General features: G+C 41.9%; 1 protein-coding gene and 1 non-coding gene across 9 annotated transcripts in view; one reads left to right on the forward strand and one right to left on the reverse strand.

Annotated features, from left to right (window-relative positions):
* CCDC171 (coiled-coil domain containing 171) overlaps window positions 1–20,140 on the forward strand; it is a 340,065-nt gene that overhangs the window by 6,400 nt on the left and 313,525 nt on the right. For 5 of the 8 annotated variants that reach the window (XM_036260954.1, XM_036260955.1, XM_036260953.1 and 2 more), the window contains exons 2-3: window positions 10,440–10,597; window positions 13,843–13,857. In XM_036260954.1, the coding sequence (XP_036116847.1) occupies window positions 10,576–10,597; window positions 13,843–13,857 (37 nt within the window). In that variant the 5' untranslated portion in view covers window positions 10,440–10,575. Of the gene's footprint in view, window positions 1–10,439; window positions 10,598–13,842; window positions 13,858–13,928; window positions 13,944–20,140 lie in introns of those variants that run through there. The other 3 variants (XM_036260956.1, XM_036260957.1, XM_036260961.1) reach the window with 2 other exon arrangements.
* LOC118630407 lies at window positions 9,466–9,576 on the reverse strand. Its single transcript, XR_004959629.1, has one exon. It is a non-coding gene; the product is annotated as a U6 spliceosomal RNA (small nuclear RNA).

Consider the following 20,140-nt stretch of genomic DNA (forward strand, 5'->3'; position numbering starts at 1 on the left):
TGTCAGTCTAGCAATGAATTTGTACTTCTTAATCCTCTCACCTTTTTCACCCATTCCCCCAACCCCCCTCCCATCTGGCAACCAACAAAATGCTCTCTGTATCTATGAGAATGTTTCTGCTCTGCCTGTTCATTTTGTTTGTAGATTCCATTGTCGATAGATATGTATTCATTGCCATTTTGTTTGTTCATATATTTTATCTTTTTCTTCAAAAAGACCATCATTTCATATAATAACGGTTTGGTGGTGATGAACTCCTTTAACTTTTTCTTGTCTGGGAAACTCTTTATATGGCCATCGATTCTAAATGACACCTTTGCAGGATAGAGTAATCTTGGTTGTAGGTCCTTGCTTTTCATCACTCTGAATATTTCTTGCCACTCCCTTCTGGCCTGCAAAGTTTCTTTTGAGAAATCAGCTGACAGCCTTCTGGGAACTCCCTTGTAGGTAACTAACTGCTTTTCTCTTGCTGCTTTTAAGATTTTGTCTTTGTCTTGAACCTTTTGCATTTTGATGATGATGTGTCTTGATGTGGGCCTCTTGGGGTTCATCTTGTTTGAGACTCTCTGTGTTTCCTGGACGTGTATGTCTGTTTCCTTCACCAAGTTAGGAAAGTTTTCTGCCATTATTGTTTCAAACAGGTTTTCAATTTCTTGTTCTCTCTCTTCTCCTTCTGGCACCGCCAAGATGTGAATGTTGGCATGCTTGAAATTGTCCCAGAGGCTCCTTTTATTCTCATTTTTTTTTTATTCTTTTTTCTTTTTGCTTTTTTGATTGGGTGTTTTTTGCTTCCTTATATTCCAAATCAATGGTTTGCTTCTTGGATTTACGTACTCTACTGTTGAATCTGTGTAAATTATTTTTCATTTCAGTTAATGCCTCCTTTATTTCTGACTGGTCCTTTATATGCTCTTGAGGCCCTCACTAAGTTCATTGAGCATCCTTATGAGCAGTATTTTGAACTCAGCATTTGTTAGGTTGCTTACTTATCTCCATCTTGCTTAGTTCTTTTCTTGGGGTTTTGTTCTGTTCTTTCATTTGGGACCTGTTTCTCTGTCTCCTCATTTTGGCTGCCTCCTTGTGTTTGTTTCTGTGTATTACTTAATGAGAGGTATGGGGCTAGCTGAGACCAGATGCTGCTTGTTTGAAAGAATTTATGAAAACCTGAAGCAGGATCCAAGACAGACCAATCCTATGGTTAAGCAACTGGCAACAGCTTGGGTAGGCTTGAAAGTTGGGTGGGCGAGGCCTCAGGGAATTACCAGGGCAGGGCTACCAGTGTTAGCCAGGTTGCTGGAGTCCCAGATATGGCAACTGTCTGCCGCACCAGGGAAGGGCTCACCAAAAGAACAAAGACCTCTGACAGCACGTTTGTCCCGGAGAAAGCCCCTTCTTCAGCCATCGCTCCAGTGCCAAACAGCTCAGTTCTTCCCTGTATGTCTCTGGTGCCCCTCGAGCTGCCTCGCCTCCAAGCTCAGAGGGAGTGAGTCCAAGTTTGTGTGCGGGCCCTTTAAGGAGCTGCCTGGGGCTCCAGCCGCCTCAGCCTCCCAGAGCCTCAGTTCCCGTTGGTTTTTTCCAGCCAGAAGTTATGGGGGCTTCTTTTCCTTGCACTGGAACCCTGAGAAGGGCGTCTGGTGTGGGACGGGGACCCCTCAGTCCTCAGGGAGGACCCTCCTAACTGAGGTGTCCTCCTGTTTTTTAATCCGCCACATGTGGGTGTGAGACCAGTCCGTCTGCCTCCTCCCCTCCTACCAGTCTCAATGCGGCTGCTGCTTTAATTTCGTAGTTGTAGGACTTCCATTCAGTGTGATTTCAGATTGTTCTGAATGATGGTCGTTCTGTAGTTTAGTTGTAACTTTGAAGTGGTTGTGGGAGGACGCGATACCGCGTTTACCTGCGCTGCCATCTTGACCGGAAGTCTGTTTGATAATTTTTCGATGGCAGCCATTCTGACAGGTGTGAGGTGATACCTCATTGTTGGTTTAATTTGCATCTCTCTGATGATTAGTCAGGTTGAGCATTTCTTCATATGTCTCTTCGCCATTGTATATCCTGTTTGGAGAGGTGTCTATTTAGCTCCTCAACCCATTTTTTTTTTTTAATCATCACCCTAGGACATTTTTCCATTTTTGACATTTTTCCATTTTTGTACAGATAGAGTGGGAGGGAGAGAGAGGAAGAGAGAGAGAAAGAGAGAGAGAAACATTGACGTGAAAGGGACACATCGAGTGGCTGCCACCTGCACGACCGACCAGGGCCAGGGACAAACTGCAACCGAGGTACGCGCCCTTAGCGGGAACCGAACCCGGGTCTCTCAGGACCGCAGGCCGACGCTCTAACCGCTGAGCCAAACCGGCCAGGGCCTCAACCCATTTTTTAATTGGTTTCTTTGTCTTCCTTTTGTTGATTTGTATGAGTACTCTCTCTATATATAATTTTGGAAATTAACCCCTTATCTGATGTATCATTGGTAATGATGTTCTCCCGTACAGTGGGTTGCCTTTCCATTTTGATGGTTGTTTCTTTTTCTGTGCAGAAGCTTTTTGTTTGATGTAGTCCCATGTGTTCATTTTTTTTCCTTTGTTTCTGTTGCCTTAGGTGATGTATCAGTGAAAATTCTGCTGTGTATGATGTCTAAAATTTTGTTGCCTACATTTTCTTCTAGGATTTCTATGGATTCACGGGTCACATTTAAGTCTTTTATTCATTTTGAGCCTATCTTGTGTATGGTGTAAGTTGATGGTCTAGTTTCATTGTTTTGCATGTAGCTGTCCAATTTTCCCAACACCATTTATTAAAGAGGCTGTCTTTACTCCACTGTATGCTCTTGCCACCTTTGTCAAATATTAATTGAACATAATGTCTTGGGTCCATTTCTGAGTTTTCTGTTCTGTTCCACTGGTCTATATTCCTGTTCTTGTGCCAGTACCAGGCTGTTTTGTTTACAGTAGCTTTGTAGTGTAACCTGATATCTGGTATTGTGATCCCACCTACTTTGTCCTTCCTTTTCAAGATTGCTGTTGCTATTTGGGGTCTTGTTTGGTTCCATATGAACCTTTGAAGTATTTGTTCTAGTTCTATGAATTATGTCATTGGTATTTTTATGGGGATTGCATTGAATCTATAGATTGCTTGGGTAATATGGATATTTTAATGATGTTAAATCTTTCAATCCATGAACAAGGTATGTGCTTCCACTTTTTTATATCTTTTTCCATTTCTTTTTTCAATGTCCTGTAGTTTTCTGCAAATAGGTCCTTTACCTCTTTGGTTAAGTTTATTCCGAGGCATCTTAATTTTTTTGCTACAATGGTAAATCAGATTTTTTTTTAGTTTCTTTTTTTATGAGTTCATCATTGGTATAAGAATGTCATCAATTTCTTGACATTAATTTTGTATCCTGCTACTTTGCCAAATTCATTTATTAAGTCTAGTAGATTTTTACTGGAGTCTTTAGGGTTTTCTATGTATAGTATCATGTCATCTGTGAATAATGACAGTTTCACTTCCTCCTTTCCAGTTTGGATTCCTTTTATTTTTTCTTCATGTCTGATTGCTGTGGCTAAGACTTCCAGTACTATGTTAAATAAGAGTGGCAAAAGTGGGCATCCCTGTCTTGTTCTTGTTCTTAAGGGAAATGGTTTTAGTTTTTGCCCATTGAGTATGATGTTGGCTGTTGGCTGTAGGTCTTTCATATATGGCCTTTATTATGTTGAGATATGATCCCTCTATTCCCACATTGCTGAGCGTTTTTTATCCAAAATGGGTGTTAGATTTTGTCAAATGCTTTTTCAGCATCTATTGATATGATCACAGGTTTTTATCCTTCATTTTATTTATGTGGTGTATCACATGTATTGATTTGCAAATATTGTACCAGCCTTGCATCCCTGGGATGAATCCCACTTGGTCATGGTGAATAATTTTTTGATGTATTATTGGATTCAATTTGCTAGTATTTTGTTAAGGATTTTGGCATCTATGTTCATCAGGGATATTGGCCTGTAGCTTTCTTTCTTTGTAGTGTCTTTTTCTGGTTTTGGAATTGGAATTATCCTGGCCTTATACGAGTTTGGAAATCTTCCTTCTTCTTGAATTTTTTGAAATAGTTTGAGGAGAATGGGTGTTAGTTCTTCTTTGAATGTTCAGTAAAACCCCCCCTTGAAGCCATCCGGGCCTGGGCTTTTAAGTTTGCTGGGAGAGTCTTGATTACCTCTTCAATTTCCTTAGTTGTTATTGGTCTGTTCATGTTTCCTCTCTCTTCCTGGTCCAGTTTTGGGAGACTATGTGCTTCTAGAGATTTGTCCATTTCGCTTAGATTGTTGCCATATAATTGTTCATAATATCTGTTAACAATCCTTTGTATTTCTGTGGTGTCAGTTGTTACTTCTCCTTTTTCATTTCTGATTTTGTGTATTTGGGTTCTCTCTCTTTGTTTCTTGGTGAGTCTATTTAAGGGTCCATCAGTCTTGTTTATCTTTTCAAGAAACCAGCTCTTTGTTTCATTGATCCTTTGAATTGTTTTTTTGGTTCTCTATGCCATTTATTTCTGCTCTGATCTTTACTATTTCCTTTCTTCTACTTGTTCTGGGGTTTTCTTTTTGTTTGCTTTCTAGTTATTTATTTTGTGAGGTTAGACATCCAGTGATGTCAGCGGGGTGTTGAAGTCCCCTGCTATGATTGTATTGCTGTCCATTTCTCCTTTGATGTCCTCCAGAAGATTTTTAATATATTTTGGTCCTCCTATATTGGGTGCATATATGTTCACCAAGGTTATATCTTCCTGTTGGATAGATCCTTTTAATATTATGTAGTGGCCTTCTTTGTGTCTAGTTATGACTTTCATTTTGAAATCTATTTTTATCAGATATGAGTATTGCTACCCCAGCTTTTTTTTCCTTTCCATTTCCTTGGAAGATTTTTTTTCCATCCTTTCACTTTCAACTTATGTGAGTCTTTTGTCCTGAGGTCGGTCTCTTGTAAACTACATATATATGAGTCATGGTTTCTTGTCTAATCAGCTACTCTGTGTTTTTTTATTGGAGCATTCAGTCTATTTATAGTTAAAGTGATTATTGATATGTACTTATTTATTCCCATTTTTGTTTAGTGTGGTTATATTTTTCCTCCTATTTCTTCTAATTACAGCAGTCCTTTTAATATTTCTTGCAGTGCTGGTTTGTTGTTAATGTATTCCCATAGCCCTTTTTGTCTGGGAAGCTCTTTATTTGACCTTCTATTTTGAATGATAGCCTTGCTGGGTAGAGTAGTTTTGGATTCAGGTTTTTGTTTTTCACGATCTTGATTACTTCATGCCATTCCCTTCTGGCTTGTAGTGTTTCTGTTGAGATGTCTGCTGATAGCCTTATGGGGGTTCCTTTGTAGGTAACCTATTGCTTATCTCTTGCTGCCTTTAGGATTCTCTCTTTGTCTTTAATTTTTGGCATTTTAATTACTATGAGTCTTGGCATGGGCCTGTTTGGATTCTTTTTAGTTGGGGCTCTCTGTGCTTTCTTGAACTTGAATGCCGTCTTCCTTCACCAAATTAGGGAAGTTTTCTGTCACTATTTCTTCAAATATATTCTCTAACCCTTGCTCATTTTCTTCTTCTTTGGGGTCTCCTGTGATGCGAATATTAGTACATTTCCAGTTTTCCCACAGTTCTCTTATGCTGTCTTCCTGTTTTTGAATTGTTTTTTTTTTTTTGGTTTTCTGATTGGTTGATTTTTTTCTACCCTGTCTTCTAATTCACTGATCCGGTCATCAGCTTATTCTACTCTGCTGTTTAGTCCTTCCACTGTGTTTTTTATTTCTGCTATGTCATTCTTTTTTTTTTTTTTTTTTTTTTTATCCTCACCCGAGGACATTTTTCCATTTTTTGTTCAGATAGAGTGGGAGGGAGAGAGGAAGAGAGAGAGAGGGAAACGTCGACGTGAAAGGGACACATCGAGTGGTTGCCACCCACAAGACCCAACCAGGGCTGGGGCCAAACTGCAACTGAGGTCCATGCCCTTAGCAGGAACCGAACCCGGGTCTCTCTGGACCACAGGCTGACACTCTACCGCTGAGCCAAACTGGCCAGGGCTGCTATGTCATTCTTCATTTCTTTCTTTTTTTTTTTTTTTTATCCTCACCCGAGGACATTTTTTCATTTTTTGTACAGATAGAGTGGGAGGGAGAGAGAGGAAGAGAGAGAGAGGGAAACATCGATGTGAAAGGGACACATCGAGTGGCCGCCACCCGCACGACCAACCAGGGCCGGGGACAAACTGCAACTGAGGTACATGCCCGTAGCGGGAACCGAACCCGGGTCTCTCTGGACCGCAGGCGGACGCTCTAACCGCCGAGCCAAACCGGCCAGGGCTCATTCTTCATTTATTTTTAGTGGTTTTTAATTTCCAGTTGTTTGATTTTCAGTGTTTTTATGTCTTTACTCATGGTGTTGAGATCCTTACTCATGCTGTTGAGCTTCCTCAAAATCATGGCTCTGAATTCTAGCTCTATTAATTTGCTTAACTGCATTTTATTTATCACATCTTTGGTAGAATTTCTTGTTCTTTCATTTGGGATTTGTTTCTTTGTTTCACCATTTTGGCTATCCCTAGGTTTTGGAGCCTGCCAAGTTTTCTCTGTGGGTGTTGGTGTTCTGCTGTTTGTGGCTCCCTCTACTGGGTTTTGGATGAGTGTGGGAGGACCCACATTAATTTCCTGGGTAGATTTGCAAGCCCAGGAATGGTTCAGTTATCCTCTAGATTTTTTCTTGGTGGCTATTTGTAGTGGTTACTTGTAGAGCCTTGGGTTCTCAGTTGAATGAAAAACTCCCTCAACTGTTCAGCATAAGGGGATTTCCTGAGAGTGGGGCAGAAGCTGGTTGTTAATGAGCCCCAATTTGAATTTCAGTGGCCCACCTGGGTGGGGTTGAATCTCTGCAAGAGGGGCTTCTACCTCTCCCCAGAGCCCTGGGAATGAGTAAAAGAGCCATTGTCCTGCATGGCCACAACTCAGCAAAAGCTCTGAGTGCCCTTCAAATCCCAAGTGTCCCCATAGAGTTCCAGTCTCGTCTGCCTTTTCTCTGCTGGAGCCCAAGGTGAGTGGCTGTGGCTATTTTGGCATCTGTCCCGGCTCTCTGCACTGTGGAGCCACTTGGGAGTTTAACCCTGAGGGCGCTGCTCACAGCTAAGACCACTGCTGTCCGAGGGCTCCCAGTCCCCCTCTGACGCCTCCACAATCCTACCAGGATGGATCCCGTGTCCCTGGTTATATGGTCCTCGCAAGCTGCTTTTCTGTTGCTTTTCCCCGACAATTTGTGTTTATTTTAGTTGTAATTCCAGTTTGGTCCTGGGAGATGTTCTATTAGCTTCCATTCACTCCGCCGCCATTTTGGAATCCTCTGAACCCAGTGTTTTCAAGTGTTATCATTAGAGAGGATGAGACGAAGAAAATAAGTTTTTCTAAAGAATTCTAAATTCTAAATTTATGTAGGATTTTTGTATCATAATGAATTTAAAATATTGAGATATAATACACATTACTTAAATTCACCATTTTAAAGTGTACAATTCAGGTTTTTAGTGTATTCACTATGTTGTACAACAATTACCACTATCTAATTTCAGAACATTTATATCACCCCCAAAAAGAAAACTCGTACCTGTTAGCAGGCAGCCCCAATTCCCCCTTCCTGCCTTCTGCACCCATGAGTTTATGTTCTAAGGGTTTGCTTTGCCTATTTTGTACATTTTATATAAATGGAATGCAGTATGTGCCTTTTTTGTATCAGGCACCTTTCACTTAGTATAGTATTTTCAAGGTTCATTCATGTTGTGATGTTTCAGTACTTTATTCCTTTTTGTGGTTGAATAATATTTCATAATTTATTTATCCATTGATCAGTTGATGGACATTGCGTTCTTTTCACTTTTTGGCTATTGTGAGCAGTACTCCTATGAACTTTTGTGTACAAGTTTTTGTTCAAGTCTAGTAATTATCTTAGAATGTATCTTTGTGTTGGGTGTGCTGGGTCAATATTCTCAGATACGCAGTTTGTTTTTTCAAAATGTACTTTAAAATCTTTTTGTATTCCAGTAAAGTTTTCTTGAATTATAGTCACTAGTGTTTGTTTTGTTCCCTTGCTTTGATCTTCTTATTCAGGGACTCCTGTTATGTACTTTGTTATTCTTGGACTATTTTCAGTATTTTGTTACTTTCTTTTGAATCTTTTCATCTTTCTTCATTTTTTTAAATTAAAATTTTTTCTTCTTTTTAATTTTCTATGTCTTTTAAGGCATTTTTTTAGTGATATTTATTTACTCTTCTGTTCCCTCTAATTTAGTCTTCATTACAGAAATGATTTTTTATTTTATTTCTAATTCTTTCTGATCCTTGTCACTTTATTTCTGAGTTTTTCTAATTCTGATTCCTATTCTTTCATCTCTTATACCATTTTGTTAATGTGTTTTAGTTCATTTGAAATAGTAAGTTATAGTTTATATTTGCTTTGTGGGCACATTTTTCCGCTATGCTTTCTATTCTGCTCCTTTCTCTCTCTCTCTCTCTCTCTCTCTCTCTCTTTTTCACATGAACTTTGTGTGGGATTTGACTGCACTATTCAGTTGCTTATTTTTATGGAAGATTAGTTTATCTGATCTTTGAGAATGGGTTAAGGTGCAGGAAAGCTTTCGTGACATCAAAGAATCCTGTCTTGTGTGTTTTTTTGTGAGTGTTAAAAACTATGGTGGCTCATTTTCTGAGATTTCCTGGCCTTGTTCCCTCTACAGCTTTGTCTGGGCCATCTCTTTGTGTTTATTTCCTCTATCCTGCTCAACTAAAAAAATATGTTTTTATTTTTTAAAAATGTTTTAATTTATTTTTTAGAGAGAGGAAGAGAGAGAGAGAGAGAGACATCGCTGTAAGAGAGAAATGTCTATTGGCTGCCTCCAGCAACTTCAGCATGTGCCCTGACCGGGAATCGAACTGGGACCTCTCAGTCCATGGGATGACACTCTATCCACTGAGCCACACCCGCTGGAAAAGCCCAAGCTTTTCGTACAAGGCCAGTTAATACATACAATTGAACCATAGGTCATTTTACCTGAGGTTTATTATCATTATTATTATTATTATTTTTAATCCTTACCCAAGGAAATTTTTGCATTTATCTTCAGATAGAACAGGAGGGATAGAGGGAGGAAGAGAGAGAAACATCGACGTGAGAGAGACACATTGAGTGGTTGCCACCCACACAACCACAACCAGGGCCAGGGATAAACTGCAACCGAGGTACGTGCCCTTAGTGGGAACCGAACCTGGACTCTGGTCTGCAGGCCGAGGCTCTAACAGCTGAACAAAACCAGCCAGGGCAGGTTTGTTATTCTCTCTTCAATTAAGAAACTCTCGATTCTTATAGACTACATGACTTGCCTGAAGGCAGTCAGCTACTAAGTGGGGGACACCAGGTCTTTTTTTAAAAATTTTTATTGAACACTTCACGAATTTGTGTGTCATCCTTGCGCAGGGGCCATGCTAATCTTCTCTGTATCGTTCCAATTTTAGTATATGTGCTGCTGAAGCGAGCACCCAAGGTCTTAATTGAGCTCTTCTGATACTGAGGGACAGAACAACTTAGACTTATTTGGGAGGGTGTTCTAGATATCCCTGTATATCTACAATTTCACTAAATGATCCTTTTATTACATCTTTGCCCCAGACTAAATCACCTCCTGTATCACTTTCAGGGGTGGGGAACCTTTTTTTCTGGCAAGGGCCATTTGGGTATTTATAACATCATACAAAAGCAAGCCATACAAAATTATCAACTTAAAAATTAGCCTGCGATATTTGGTCAGGCTACGTTGGTGAGACTTGTGAGGTTAGCTGGTGTTGATTTCTTAGACCTTATCCGGCCTGAGGGCTAGATGTTCCCCACCCCTGAGACCCTTCCTTTGTTAGGGATCATTATATTTTCTTAGAGGGTTCTGTGTTCAGTAATAGAAATTGATAGTGACTGAGCACTGTATATGTGCTATATGTATTATTTAAATCTCAAACATGTAAGTGAGGTTGATATAGTTTTCTGCTGCTGATGGTTGAGGAAATGGGCTCAGAGAACTTAAGTGATTTGCCCACCCACTGACACATACTTGAAAGATACTTATTGGAATCCTGACTCAGATCTCTCTGAGTCTAAACCTCATTGTTTATCTTAGCATAGTGTACTTCTGCTGGGGAGACACTTGTGGGATCTTGATATTTGTGTATGTGTGGACTTTTTGCTTCTAATATTTTTAAAAGAAATAAAACATATGACTTGAAAAAATATAAGTATATGTTCATTAGACAATAATTTAAAAATACAAATAAGCCGAATAACAAAAGGAAAACCACCCATAGTCTCAGATTCACATATATAACCACTGTTGTATTGTTTACTATTTTAACAGACTTCAGTTCTTCTAACCTGTAAGCCACAGACATTCTGGACAATTTAAATCATCAATAACGAAGTATATTGTTATGAAACAGTGGGATATTTTGAAAGAATTGGAAGACTTATCATGAGTTTAAACACTTCAAGTAATGTCACTGGTGATACCCAAAGGTAAGCCTCCAGTCTTTTTCTTTAGTTGAAGATTGCTTTTGGTTCCAAGGGGCAGGGAGGGACAAGTCAGTGGTTGGAAGGGTTGATTGTCAGAATTCTCATGGTATGGTGAGGGAAGAGGGAATTTCATGGGATTGGAGGAGCAGGAATGATGTCTCTGGAAACTGTGCTCCATTGTTAATCAGCTCACAAAAGTCAGAGTGTCTGTACTTTCTTTTGTCCCTAGATCCTTGCTTATTCTTTTTCACCTTTCTAAATCTTTTCTTCTTATACTTTTGTTTATTCGCATTTCTGTGTGGTGATTACTTTGGCTGGCTCTCTGTGACTCTAATTCTTCTTTCCTTATTGCCGCAACTCAAGTTGACAACTTCTGTTTGTTTAAGCACCCTTTTAGTTTTAGCTCCTGCTGTTAACTGCTTGGAGTTTACATGGCAAGAATTGCTACTGCTCATCTTTTTTTGTACTATTGATATCTGCTTTTGGGTGAGGTTACCTACCTTTGGTTTATTCACCTCTGATGGGAATAGTATAAAAACCTGAGTCTATAATTTGAAACTGAGCCATTTTGCAGAGTGTAACCCAAAGCGTGGGTACAAAGAAATAAGTACAAAAATTGAAAGTAAGTGTTTAGAAACGTTTATAATAATGTAACAGAGTAATTTTCTATTTGTTGAATCTAGTAATAAAATACTTGGGGTTATATTTTATGATTTTAAAATTTCTTTTTTAGTTATCCATTTAAAATATATTTCACAAAATCATCATGGGGTAGGTGGTGGGAATAGTTTGAATAGTTCTTGCTCTTATTTAGTTTGAGAAGAGCTGATCTTGACGGCCTTTCAGCAAGGATGAGTGGGTGGGGCCAGTACCATGACTAATATGTACTTCACCTGTAAGTAGGGTTTGCTACATAAACATTTTCTACCTATCTTTAGGGGCTACCTTACATCCTTTCTGGAGCAGCATAGGGAATAAATGAATAAAATATAAACTTTTTACTTTGCTAAAATTTCATCCCAAAGAGGACTTTTTTCCCCTTCATTGTTTAATCAAATACTTTTATTTATTTATTTATTTATTTTTATCCTCACCCAAGGACATTTTTCCATTTTTTTTTTGTTCAGGTAGAGTGGGAGGGAGAGAGAGAAACAGAGAGAGAGAGAGAAACATCAATGTGAAAGGAACACATCGAGCGGCTGCCACCCGCACAACCGACCAGGGCCGGGGACAAACTGCAGCTGAGGTACGCGCCCTTAGCGGGAACCGAACCCGGGTCTCTCAGGACCGCAGGCCGACGCTCTAACCGCTGAACCAAACCGGCCAGGGCTCAAATACTTTTAATTAAATTAACAGTAAGCAGTGAAAGTGCAATCACATGAAAAGCCCCATATTTTACATGTTTAAATTGTTTTTCATTGTCTTTACTTGTAAGTAATTGAAGAAGGACCCACTTTGAATCTTCTTTCTAGTGGTGGAATAAGGTACATACTGCTCTGGAGTGCCACGCACATTGAGTTTATGGGTTGTCCAATTTAATTTACGAGCAGTAGGTGGTATTGTTGTTGGGAGAATATCAATCATACAGTGAAACCAGTGGTACATGCAAGGGCACCACACTTTCATCCACATCCCAGTATGTGCTTTTACCTTTCATTTCAGTAGTATATATAACCCATTGGTGACGGCCAAAAAAGTGCTTGCTGTCTTCATCATATTTGTTTCCATATTTGTCTTTCCCCTTTAATGTACTAACCCTCACATCATTTGCCCTGAAGAGAATTGTTAGATAGCCTCGGAGGCTGCTATGGCTGTTGACCTGCTACAGTCCCTCAAAGAGAACTTTTTCTTTTATCAAATGTTAGGGTCAGGACTGAGGTCTCATCAGCTTGTTCTTTACCACCATGGGTAAGGAATATGGTTCAAAAACTGCTGAATAGAGAATCTTCAAGGTTCCTTCTTACTCTGATATTCTGTTTTATTTTATTTTATTTTTTTATTATTATTATTTTTTTATCCTCACCCGAGGACATTTTTTTTTTCATATTTTGTTCAGGTAGAGTGGGAGGGAGGAAGAGAGAGAGAGAGAATCATCGACGTGAAAGGGACACATCAAGTGGTTGCCACCCTCACGACCCAACCAGGGCCGGGGACAAGCTGCAGCCGAGATACGTGCCCTTAGCGGGAACTGAACCCGGGTCTCTCTCTACTGCAGGCTGATTCTCTAACCACTGAGTCAAACTGGCCAGGGCTCATATTCTGTTTTATATATGCATATACATATATATGTATATTTTAATGCAAATAATACATGCATTTTTAGAAAAATTAAAAAATACAAATGGAAAAACAAACTACTTATAATCCTATTACTTAGAGTTAACTACTACTAATATTTTGGTATATACGTGTCCATATCTTCTAACGAATATATATATATGTGTATATATATATATATATATTTGAAAAATTAGAATAATGTTTCACATTATTTAATATCCTGCCTTTTAATTTTGGGGGGAATATCTTACTACATCAGTATACATCTGCCATAATTTAAAAAAAATTTTCATTGATTTTTTTTAGAGAAAGAGGAAGGGAGAGAGAGATAGAAATATCCATGAGAGAGAGAAGCATTTAACATCGGTCAGCTGCCTCCTGCGCACCCCCCACTGGGGATCGAGCATGCAACTCAGGCACATGCCCTGACCAGGAATCGAACCAGTGACCTCATGGTGCACAGGTCAACACTCAACCACTGAGCCACATCAACTGGCAGTGTGCTCTAGTTTTTAATGGCTAAATTACTCTTCAGAATTCTAGAATCTGGGCAAATGAAGTAATTTAAACTCTGCTATTTACCACTAATCTACTTTCTGTTTCTATAGATTTGTCTTTGATGAAAAATTCATGTAAATGGAACCATACAATATGAGGTCTTTTGTGTCTGGCTTTCTTCATTCACTAGGCATGTTCTTCAGGTTTATCATGTTGTAGCATTTATCAATTACTTTTTTTATTTTGAATGTTGAATAGTATTCCATTGTATGGATATACAGTGTTTGGTTACCTATTTACCAGTTGATGGACATTTGGGTTGTTTCCACTTTTTGACTGTTATGAATAATGCTGTTAGAAACATTTGTGTACCAGTCTTTGTGTGGACATATGATATCATCTCTTTTGGGTAGATTCTTAGGAATAGCATTGCTTCATTGTATAAGAAATTCATGTTGTTTTTTTTTTAGGTTTTTTTAATTTTGGTACGTGCCCCTAGTGGAACAGAACCTTGGGACTCTGGTCCGCAGGCTGACGCTCCAACTGCTGAACCAAACTGGCCAGGGCATAGGTTTTTTTCTTTATTGATTTTTTAATTTTTTCTTTATTTTATCTTTTTAAACTTATCTTTATTGTTGAATGTATTACGGATGTTACTCATTTTTCCCCCATTGTCCCCCCTCCTCCTCTGTCTTGCCCCCCTCCTGCCTTTTCCCACAGTGTTGTCTGTGTCCATTAGTTATGCACATTTACATATAAGTTCTTTGTTTTATTTCTTCCCACTCCCCAACCCTCCTTCCTTTTGAGGTTTGTCAGTTTAGCAACCAATTTGTACTTATTAATCCCTTCACCTCTTCACCCATTCCCCCAACCCCCTCCCATATGGCAACCAAAAAAATGTTCTCTGTATCTATGAGATTGTTTGTAGATTCAATTGTTGATAGATATGTATTCATTGCCATTTTGTTTGTTTATATTTTTTATTTTTTTCTTCAAGAAGACCCTTCAACATTTCATATAATAACGGTTTGGTGGTGATGAACTCCTTTAACTTTTCCTTGTCTGGGAAACTCTATATGGCCATTGATTCTAAATGACAGCTTTGCAAGATAGAGTAATCTTGGTTGTAGGTTCTTGCTTTTCCTCACTCTGAATATTTCTTGCCACTCCCTTCTGGCCTGCAAAATTTCTTTTAAGAAATCAACTGACAGCCTTATGGGAATTCCCTTGTAGGTAATTAACTGCTTTTCTCTTGCTGCTTTTAAGATTTTGTCTTTGTCTTGAACCTTTTGCATTTTGATGATGATGTGTCTTAGTGTGGGCCTCTTGGGGTTCATCTTGTTTGGGACTCTCTGTGCTTCCTGGATTTGTATGTCTGTTTCCTTTACCAAGTTAGGGAAGTTTTCTGCCATTATTGTTTCAAATAGGTTTTCAATTTCTTGTTCTCGCTCTTCTCCTTCTGGCACCCCTGTGATGTGAATGTTGGCACGCTTGAAGTTGTCCCAGAGGCTCCTTTCACTATCCTCATTTTTTTGGATTCTTTTGTCTGTTTGCTGTTTTGATTGGGTATTTTTTGCTTCCTTAGCAAATCGATGGTTTGCTTCTTGGCTTTACCTACTTTACTATTGAATCTATGTAAATTATTCTTTATTTCAGTTAGTGCCTCCTTCATTTCTGACTGGTCTTTTTTTATGCTCTTGAGGCCCTCACTAAGTTCGCTGAGGTTCTCACTAAATTCATTGAGCATCCTTATAAGCAGTGTTTTGAACTCAGCATCTGTTAGGTTGCTTATCTCCATTTTGCTTAGTTCTTTTCTTGGGGTTTTGTTTTGTTTTTTCATTAGAGACCTGTTTCTGTGTATCCTCATTTGGCTGCCTCCCTGTTTATTTCTGTGTATTACTTAATGAGAGGTATGGGGCTAGCTGAGACCAGATGCTGCTTGTTTAAAAGAATTTAGAAAAACCTGAAGCAGGATTTAAGACAGGCCAATCCTATGGTTAAGCAACTGACAACAGCTTGGGTGGGCCTGAAAATTGGGTGGGGCAAGGCCTCAGGGAATCACCAGGGTGGGGCAAACAGTGTGAGCCAGGTTGCTGGAGTCCCGATATGGCCGCTGTCTGCCACCCCAGGGAAGGGCTCACCAAAGAACAAAGGCCTCTGACAGCACATCTGTCCAGGAGGAAGCCCCCTCTCCAGCCCACGCTCCAGTGCCAAACAGCTCAGTTCTTTCCTGTATGTCTCTGGTGCCCCTCAAGCTGCTTACCCTCTGAGCTTAGAGGTTGCAAGTTTGAGTACGTCTGTGCGCCAGCCCTTTAAGAGGAGCTGCTTGGGGCTCCAGCAGCTTCAGCTTCCCTGAGCCTCAGTTCCCGCTGGTTTTTCCAGCAGAAGTTATGGGGATTTTCTTCCTGGCACTGGAACCCTGAGTGGGGTGCTTGGTGTGGGATGGGGACCCCTCGGTCTTCAGGGAGGACCTTCCCAGCGGAGATGTCCCTCCTGATTTGTATCCGCCACATGTGGGTGTGGGATCAGCCTGTTGCACCTCCGCCCCTCCTACTGTAAGGTATCGGGGGCGCCGCCGAATAAAACAGAGAAGAGACTGGAGAGCCAATCAGCCGAATAAACAGGGATCAGGCTTTATTGGGTACACTCCGGGCGGGTTCACAGACTCTGGGGGTCAAGTCCTAGAAGCCGCGCTCAATGTAGGGGCTTGTGTCTTTTATATCTGCCTGTTGTAGCTGGAATTTGTCCCTTAGGGTTTGGCCCTGCGGGGGCTATGCATGGAGCCTCTGGAATATTAATCGATAAGAGCAAGATGGGAGTTAATCTACAAGCTCGAGGCAGGCCATTCAGGGTGGGAGGCAAGGCTGAGCAAGGAGACAATGGTCGAGCACTTTGCCTAGCGCCAGTCCCCAGGCTATCGGACATTCCCGACTCTGTGATAATGACAAAGGGGCACAGGTGTCTTTCTGGCTACTTCGAGCTGGACAGGGGCGGCATTAGGGGAGGGGGCCCATGTCGGCATGATCCGGGCCTGAGGATCTGGTGAGAGGTTGATAATGGCTTAGCATCATGATCTCGTGCACCGTCCGACTGGTGAGGGCCTTCAGTCGGTTTTGTAGTAGGGAGGAGAGTAGTCGCAGGAGACAGGGTCTGAAGGCTAGGGCTAGAAAAAGGAGAGTTAGGGGACCCTTAAGCGGCAAAACCCAGTGTGCCCAGTTGGAATCGAACCAGGTGCTCCAAGATTGATCTCGCCTTTCCCGAATGCATTGTGCTCTTTTTTTTAAGTTATTGGCAGCATTTCGGACAAGGCCTGACTGGTTAAGATAGAAGCAGCATTGCTCTTCTAGGAAAACACATACATCTCCCTTTTCTGCAGTGAGGAGATCTAGGCCCCTTCGATTTTGAAGGGTGACTGCTGCTAAGGAGTCTAGTTGATCTTGGATGCTGAGAAGGGTGGAGGCTATTTCTTCTAAGGAATTTTGTAGGTCTTCAGATAGGATGTGGAAATATGATAGAGAGGTTCCTAACCCATCTGCCCTGAGTCCCAAAGCTCCTGTAATGCTTAGGGCAGTGAGGAGGGGTACCAGCTGTATAGCCCGTTTGTGTCTTCTTGTATTAATCAGGGTGACGTCGGGAACAGGCAGGGAGGCGTCCTGGGGGACTATATTGATGTTGGGGGTGAGATATACCAAGGTGCAGGTGCCGGTCCAGTTAGTGGGGAGACACATATAGGTGGTGGACCCACACATAAAGAAGGCACCGGCCTCTGTAAGGCAGGCCGAGAAGTGTAAGGAGAAGAGGTGTATTAAGGGTTGGGTCCGTCTTACTGTTTCTGCCTCCCAGACGGTGAGAGTAGAGGATAAGGCTGCTCCAATAAGCAGAGAGAGGCCAGCAGTGCGCTGCTGGGTGCATTGGTATCTCTTTTTGGAGCGTAACCAGGGATGTATATTGTCTGTGGGGTATGAGCAATTATGGCCAGTAGCAGACACCTGAGGAGCCCCCGAAAAACGGACCTTGTTTGCGAAAAGCCCGTTGGCTTCAGTGGAGATGGCATAATCCACCCGGTTATTCTGGTGGTCCCAGGGGTGAGAGATGGTTATGGTGGTGTTGCAATGCTGGGAAGCTAGGCTTCCGAGGGACACATTGCCCCCTTGAGCCGAGAAGCATAAGGGAGCCTGGGTTAGGAGGGGGGTGTTTATGGTTACTGGGTCATGGACGGGCGGAGTGGAGCCCTGAAATTGGGTGAGTCGTTGAATATAGGACTGGAAGAGTTTATTCGCCCGGTTGGCAGCAGAGGTGGGGTATCCACCAATTAAGGTGTCCGCTCTTTCAAAGAAGGTGGCTCCTTTCTGTACCTTATAGGGCAGAGTAACCTGGAGCTTTGAGGCCTCATATTCAGGTATGGGTATGGCAGAGTAGGCTGAGGAGGACAGGGATAGGCAGACCCAACAGTCAGGCACAAATGTGGAGTTGGCCTTATAGAGGAGGCATTGGGTCAAATTCAGGGTACGGAACAGATGGGAGGATTCCAGAAGCGAAGGAGAGAAGGCGGCAAGAATGAGTGGGCAACCAGGGGCGAGGCCCAGAGTCAGAAAGATGTATAGCAGAATCATAATGACTTATCGTGGTTGATCCAATTAGGGCGTCTTGTGTATTCTGATTTTCGTCAGCCCTAATGGAGTGCAGGTGAAGCGAGGCTCCAGGACTGGTTGCTCTTCTGGAATCGGGGCTTTCTTTATCCTAGAGAGATGGATCCAGGCGGAGATCCCCAACACCTTAACTGCAGAGGGAGTAGTCAGAACAACGGTGTACGGTCCCTCCCATTTAGGGTGTAGGGGTCGGGGAGAGAGGGTCCTGATTAGTACCCGGTCTCCGGGTGAAATGGGTTGGGAGAGCTCCGATCCCAGGTCAGGTCCAGGTTTAGGAAGGGTACCGTTAGCGTGTTCTTGGAGGAGGGAGCGAAGGAGGGAGAGGTAGGGCAGGTATGAGGCCAGAGGGGGTAAGGAGTCTATAGACGGAGTAGGAAGGAGGAAGGGTCTTCCGTATAGAAGTTCAAAAGGACTGAGGTGAGAGGGTCCCCGAGGCGCGGCTGGAAGACGGGTAAGGGCCAGGGGTAGCAGGTCAGGCCAGGACTGTTGGAGTTCCAGGCTGAGTTTGGTTAGATGTTCCTTGATGAGGCTGTTGGCCCGCTCAACCTTACCCGAGGACTGGGGGTGATAGGCCGCATGTAGTTTCCATTTGATGCCAAGAGAGACCGAGACCGCTTCAGTGACCTTGGAGATGAAAGCTGGCCCGTTGTCTGATTGTATGGAGTTTGGCAGCCCAAAGCGAGGGATCATGTCTTTCAGTACGTGAGTGGCTACGGTTTCTGCAGTCTCTGAGGCGGTTGGGAGGGCCTCGATCCAACCTGAAAAAGTATCAACCATTGTTAAAAGATATTTTAGTTGTTTGTGTTTAGGCATATGAGTGAAGTCTATCTGCCAGTCTTGTCCTGGCAGGTGACCCCGCATTTGGTGTAGGGGCCTACGCACATGGCAAGCTCCTTGGCTGTTGGACCTGGAACAGACAGAACATGAGGCATGTGCAGCCTGGATAGCTGGCCGGAGTTTAGGGTTTGGCCCTGCGGGGGCTATGCATGGAGCCTCTGGAATGTGAATCGATAAGAGCAAGATGGGAGTTAATCTACAAGCTCGAGGCAGGCCGTTCAGGGTGGGAGGCAAGGCTGAGCAAGGAGACAATGGTCGAGCACTTTGCCTGGCGCCAGTCCCCAGGCTATGGGACACCTACCAGTCTCAATGTGGCTGCTGCTTTAATTTCCTAGTTGTAGGACTTCCATTCAGCTTGATTTTAGGCGGCCTTGAATGATGGTTGTTCTGTAGTTTAGTTGTAACTTAGATGTGGTTGTGGGAGGACGCGATACCGCATTTATCTATGCTGCCATCTTGACTGGAAGTCTTTATTGATTTTTCTAGAGGGAGAGAGAGATAGAAACATTCATGAGAGAGAACATAAATGGGCTGCCTCCTGCATGCCCCCTACTGGGGATCGGGCCCACAATCTGGGCATGTGTCCTGACTGGGAATTGAACTGGTGACCTCTTGGTTCATGGGTCAATGCTCAACCACTGAGCCACACCGGCTGGGTAATTTATGTTCATTTTTAAAGAAACTGCTGCCCTGGCTGGTTTGGCCTGCGGTCCAGAGAGACCTGGGTTCCCGCTAAGGGCGCGTACCTCAGTTGCGGTTTGTCCCTGGCCCTAGTCGGTCGTGCCAGTGGCACACTCGATGTGTCCCTTTCACGTCGATGTTTCTCTCTCCCTTTTTCTCTGCCTCTCTCTCCCTTCCAATCTATAAGAAGGAAAAAATGGAAAAATGTCCTCAGGTGAGGATAAAAAAAAATTAAAGAAAAAAAAAAAAGAAACTGCCAAGTTATATTCTAAAGTGGCTGAACCATTTCACATTTGTACCAGCAGTGTATGAAGATTTTAGTTTATCACATCCTTGCCAACACTTGTTTTCTGAGTTTTTGATCTATCCATTCTATTGAGCTGGAAGCGATGTGTCATCATGATTTTGATTTGTTTTTTCCTAATGCGTAATGTTGTTGAACATCTTTGCATGTGCTTTTTAGCCCATTTGTATGTCTTCACTGGTGAAAAGCCTGTTCGAGTCTTTGGTTTTTAAAAAAAAATTTTTTTTGTTATTGAGCTTTAAGAGTTCTTAAATATTCTGGGTCAGGTCATTTATTTGATATGTAGTTTACAAATAT

Source organism: Molossus molossus, unplaced genomic scaffold, assembly GCF_014108415.1.
Source record: "Molossus molossus isolate mMolMol1 unplaced genomic scaffold, mMolMol1.p scaffold_m16_p_14, whole genome shotgun sequence".
In the NCBI taxonomy this organism is placed as follows: Eukaryota; Metazoa; Chordata; class Mammalia; order Chiroptera; family Molossidae; genus Molossus; species Molossus molossus.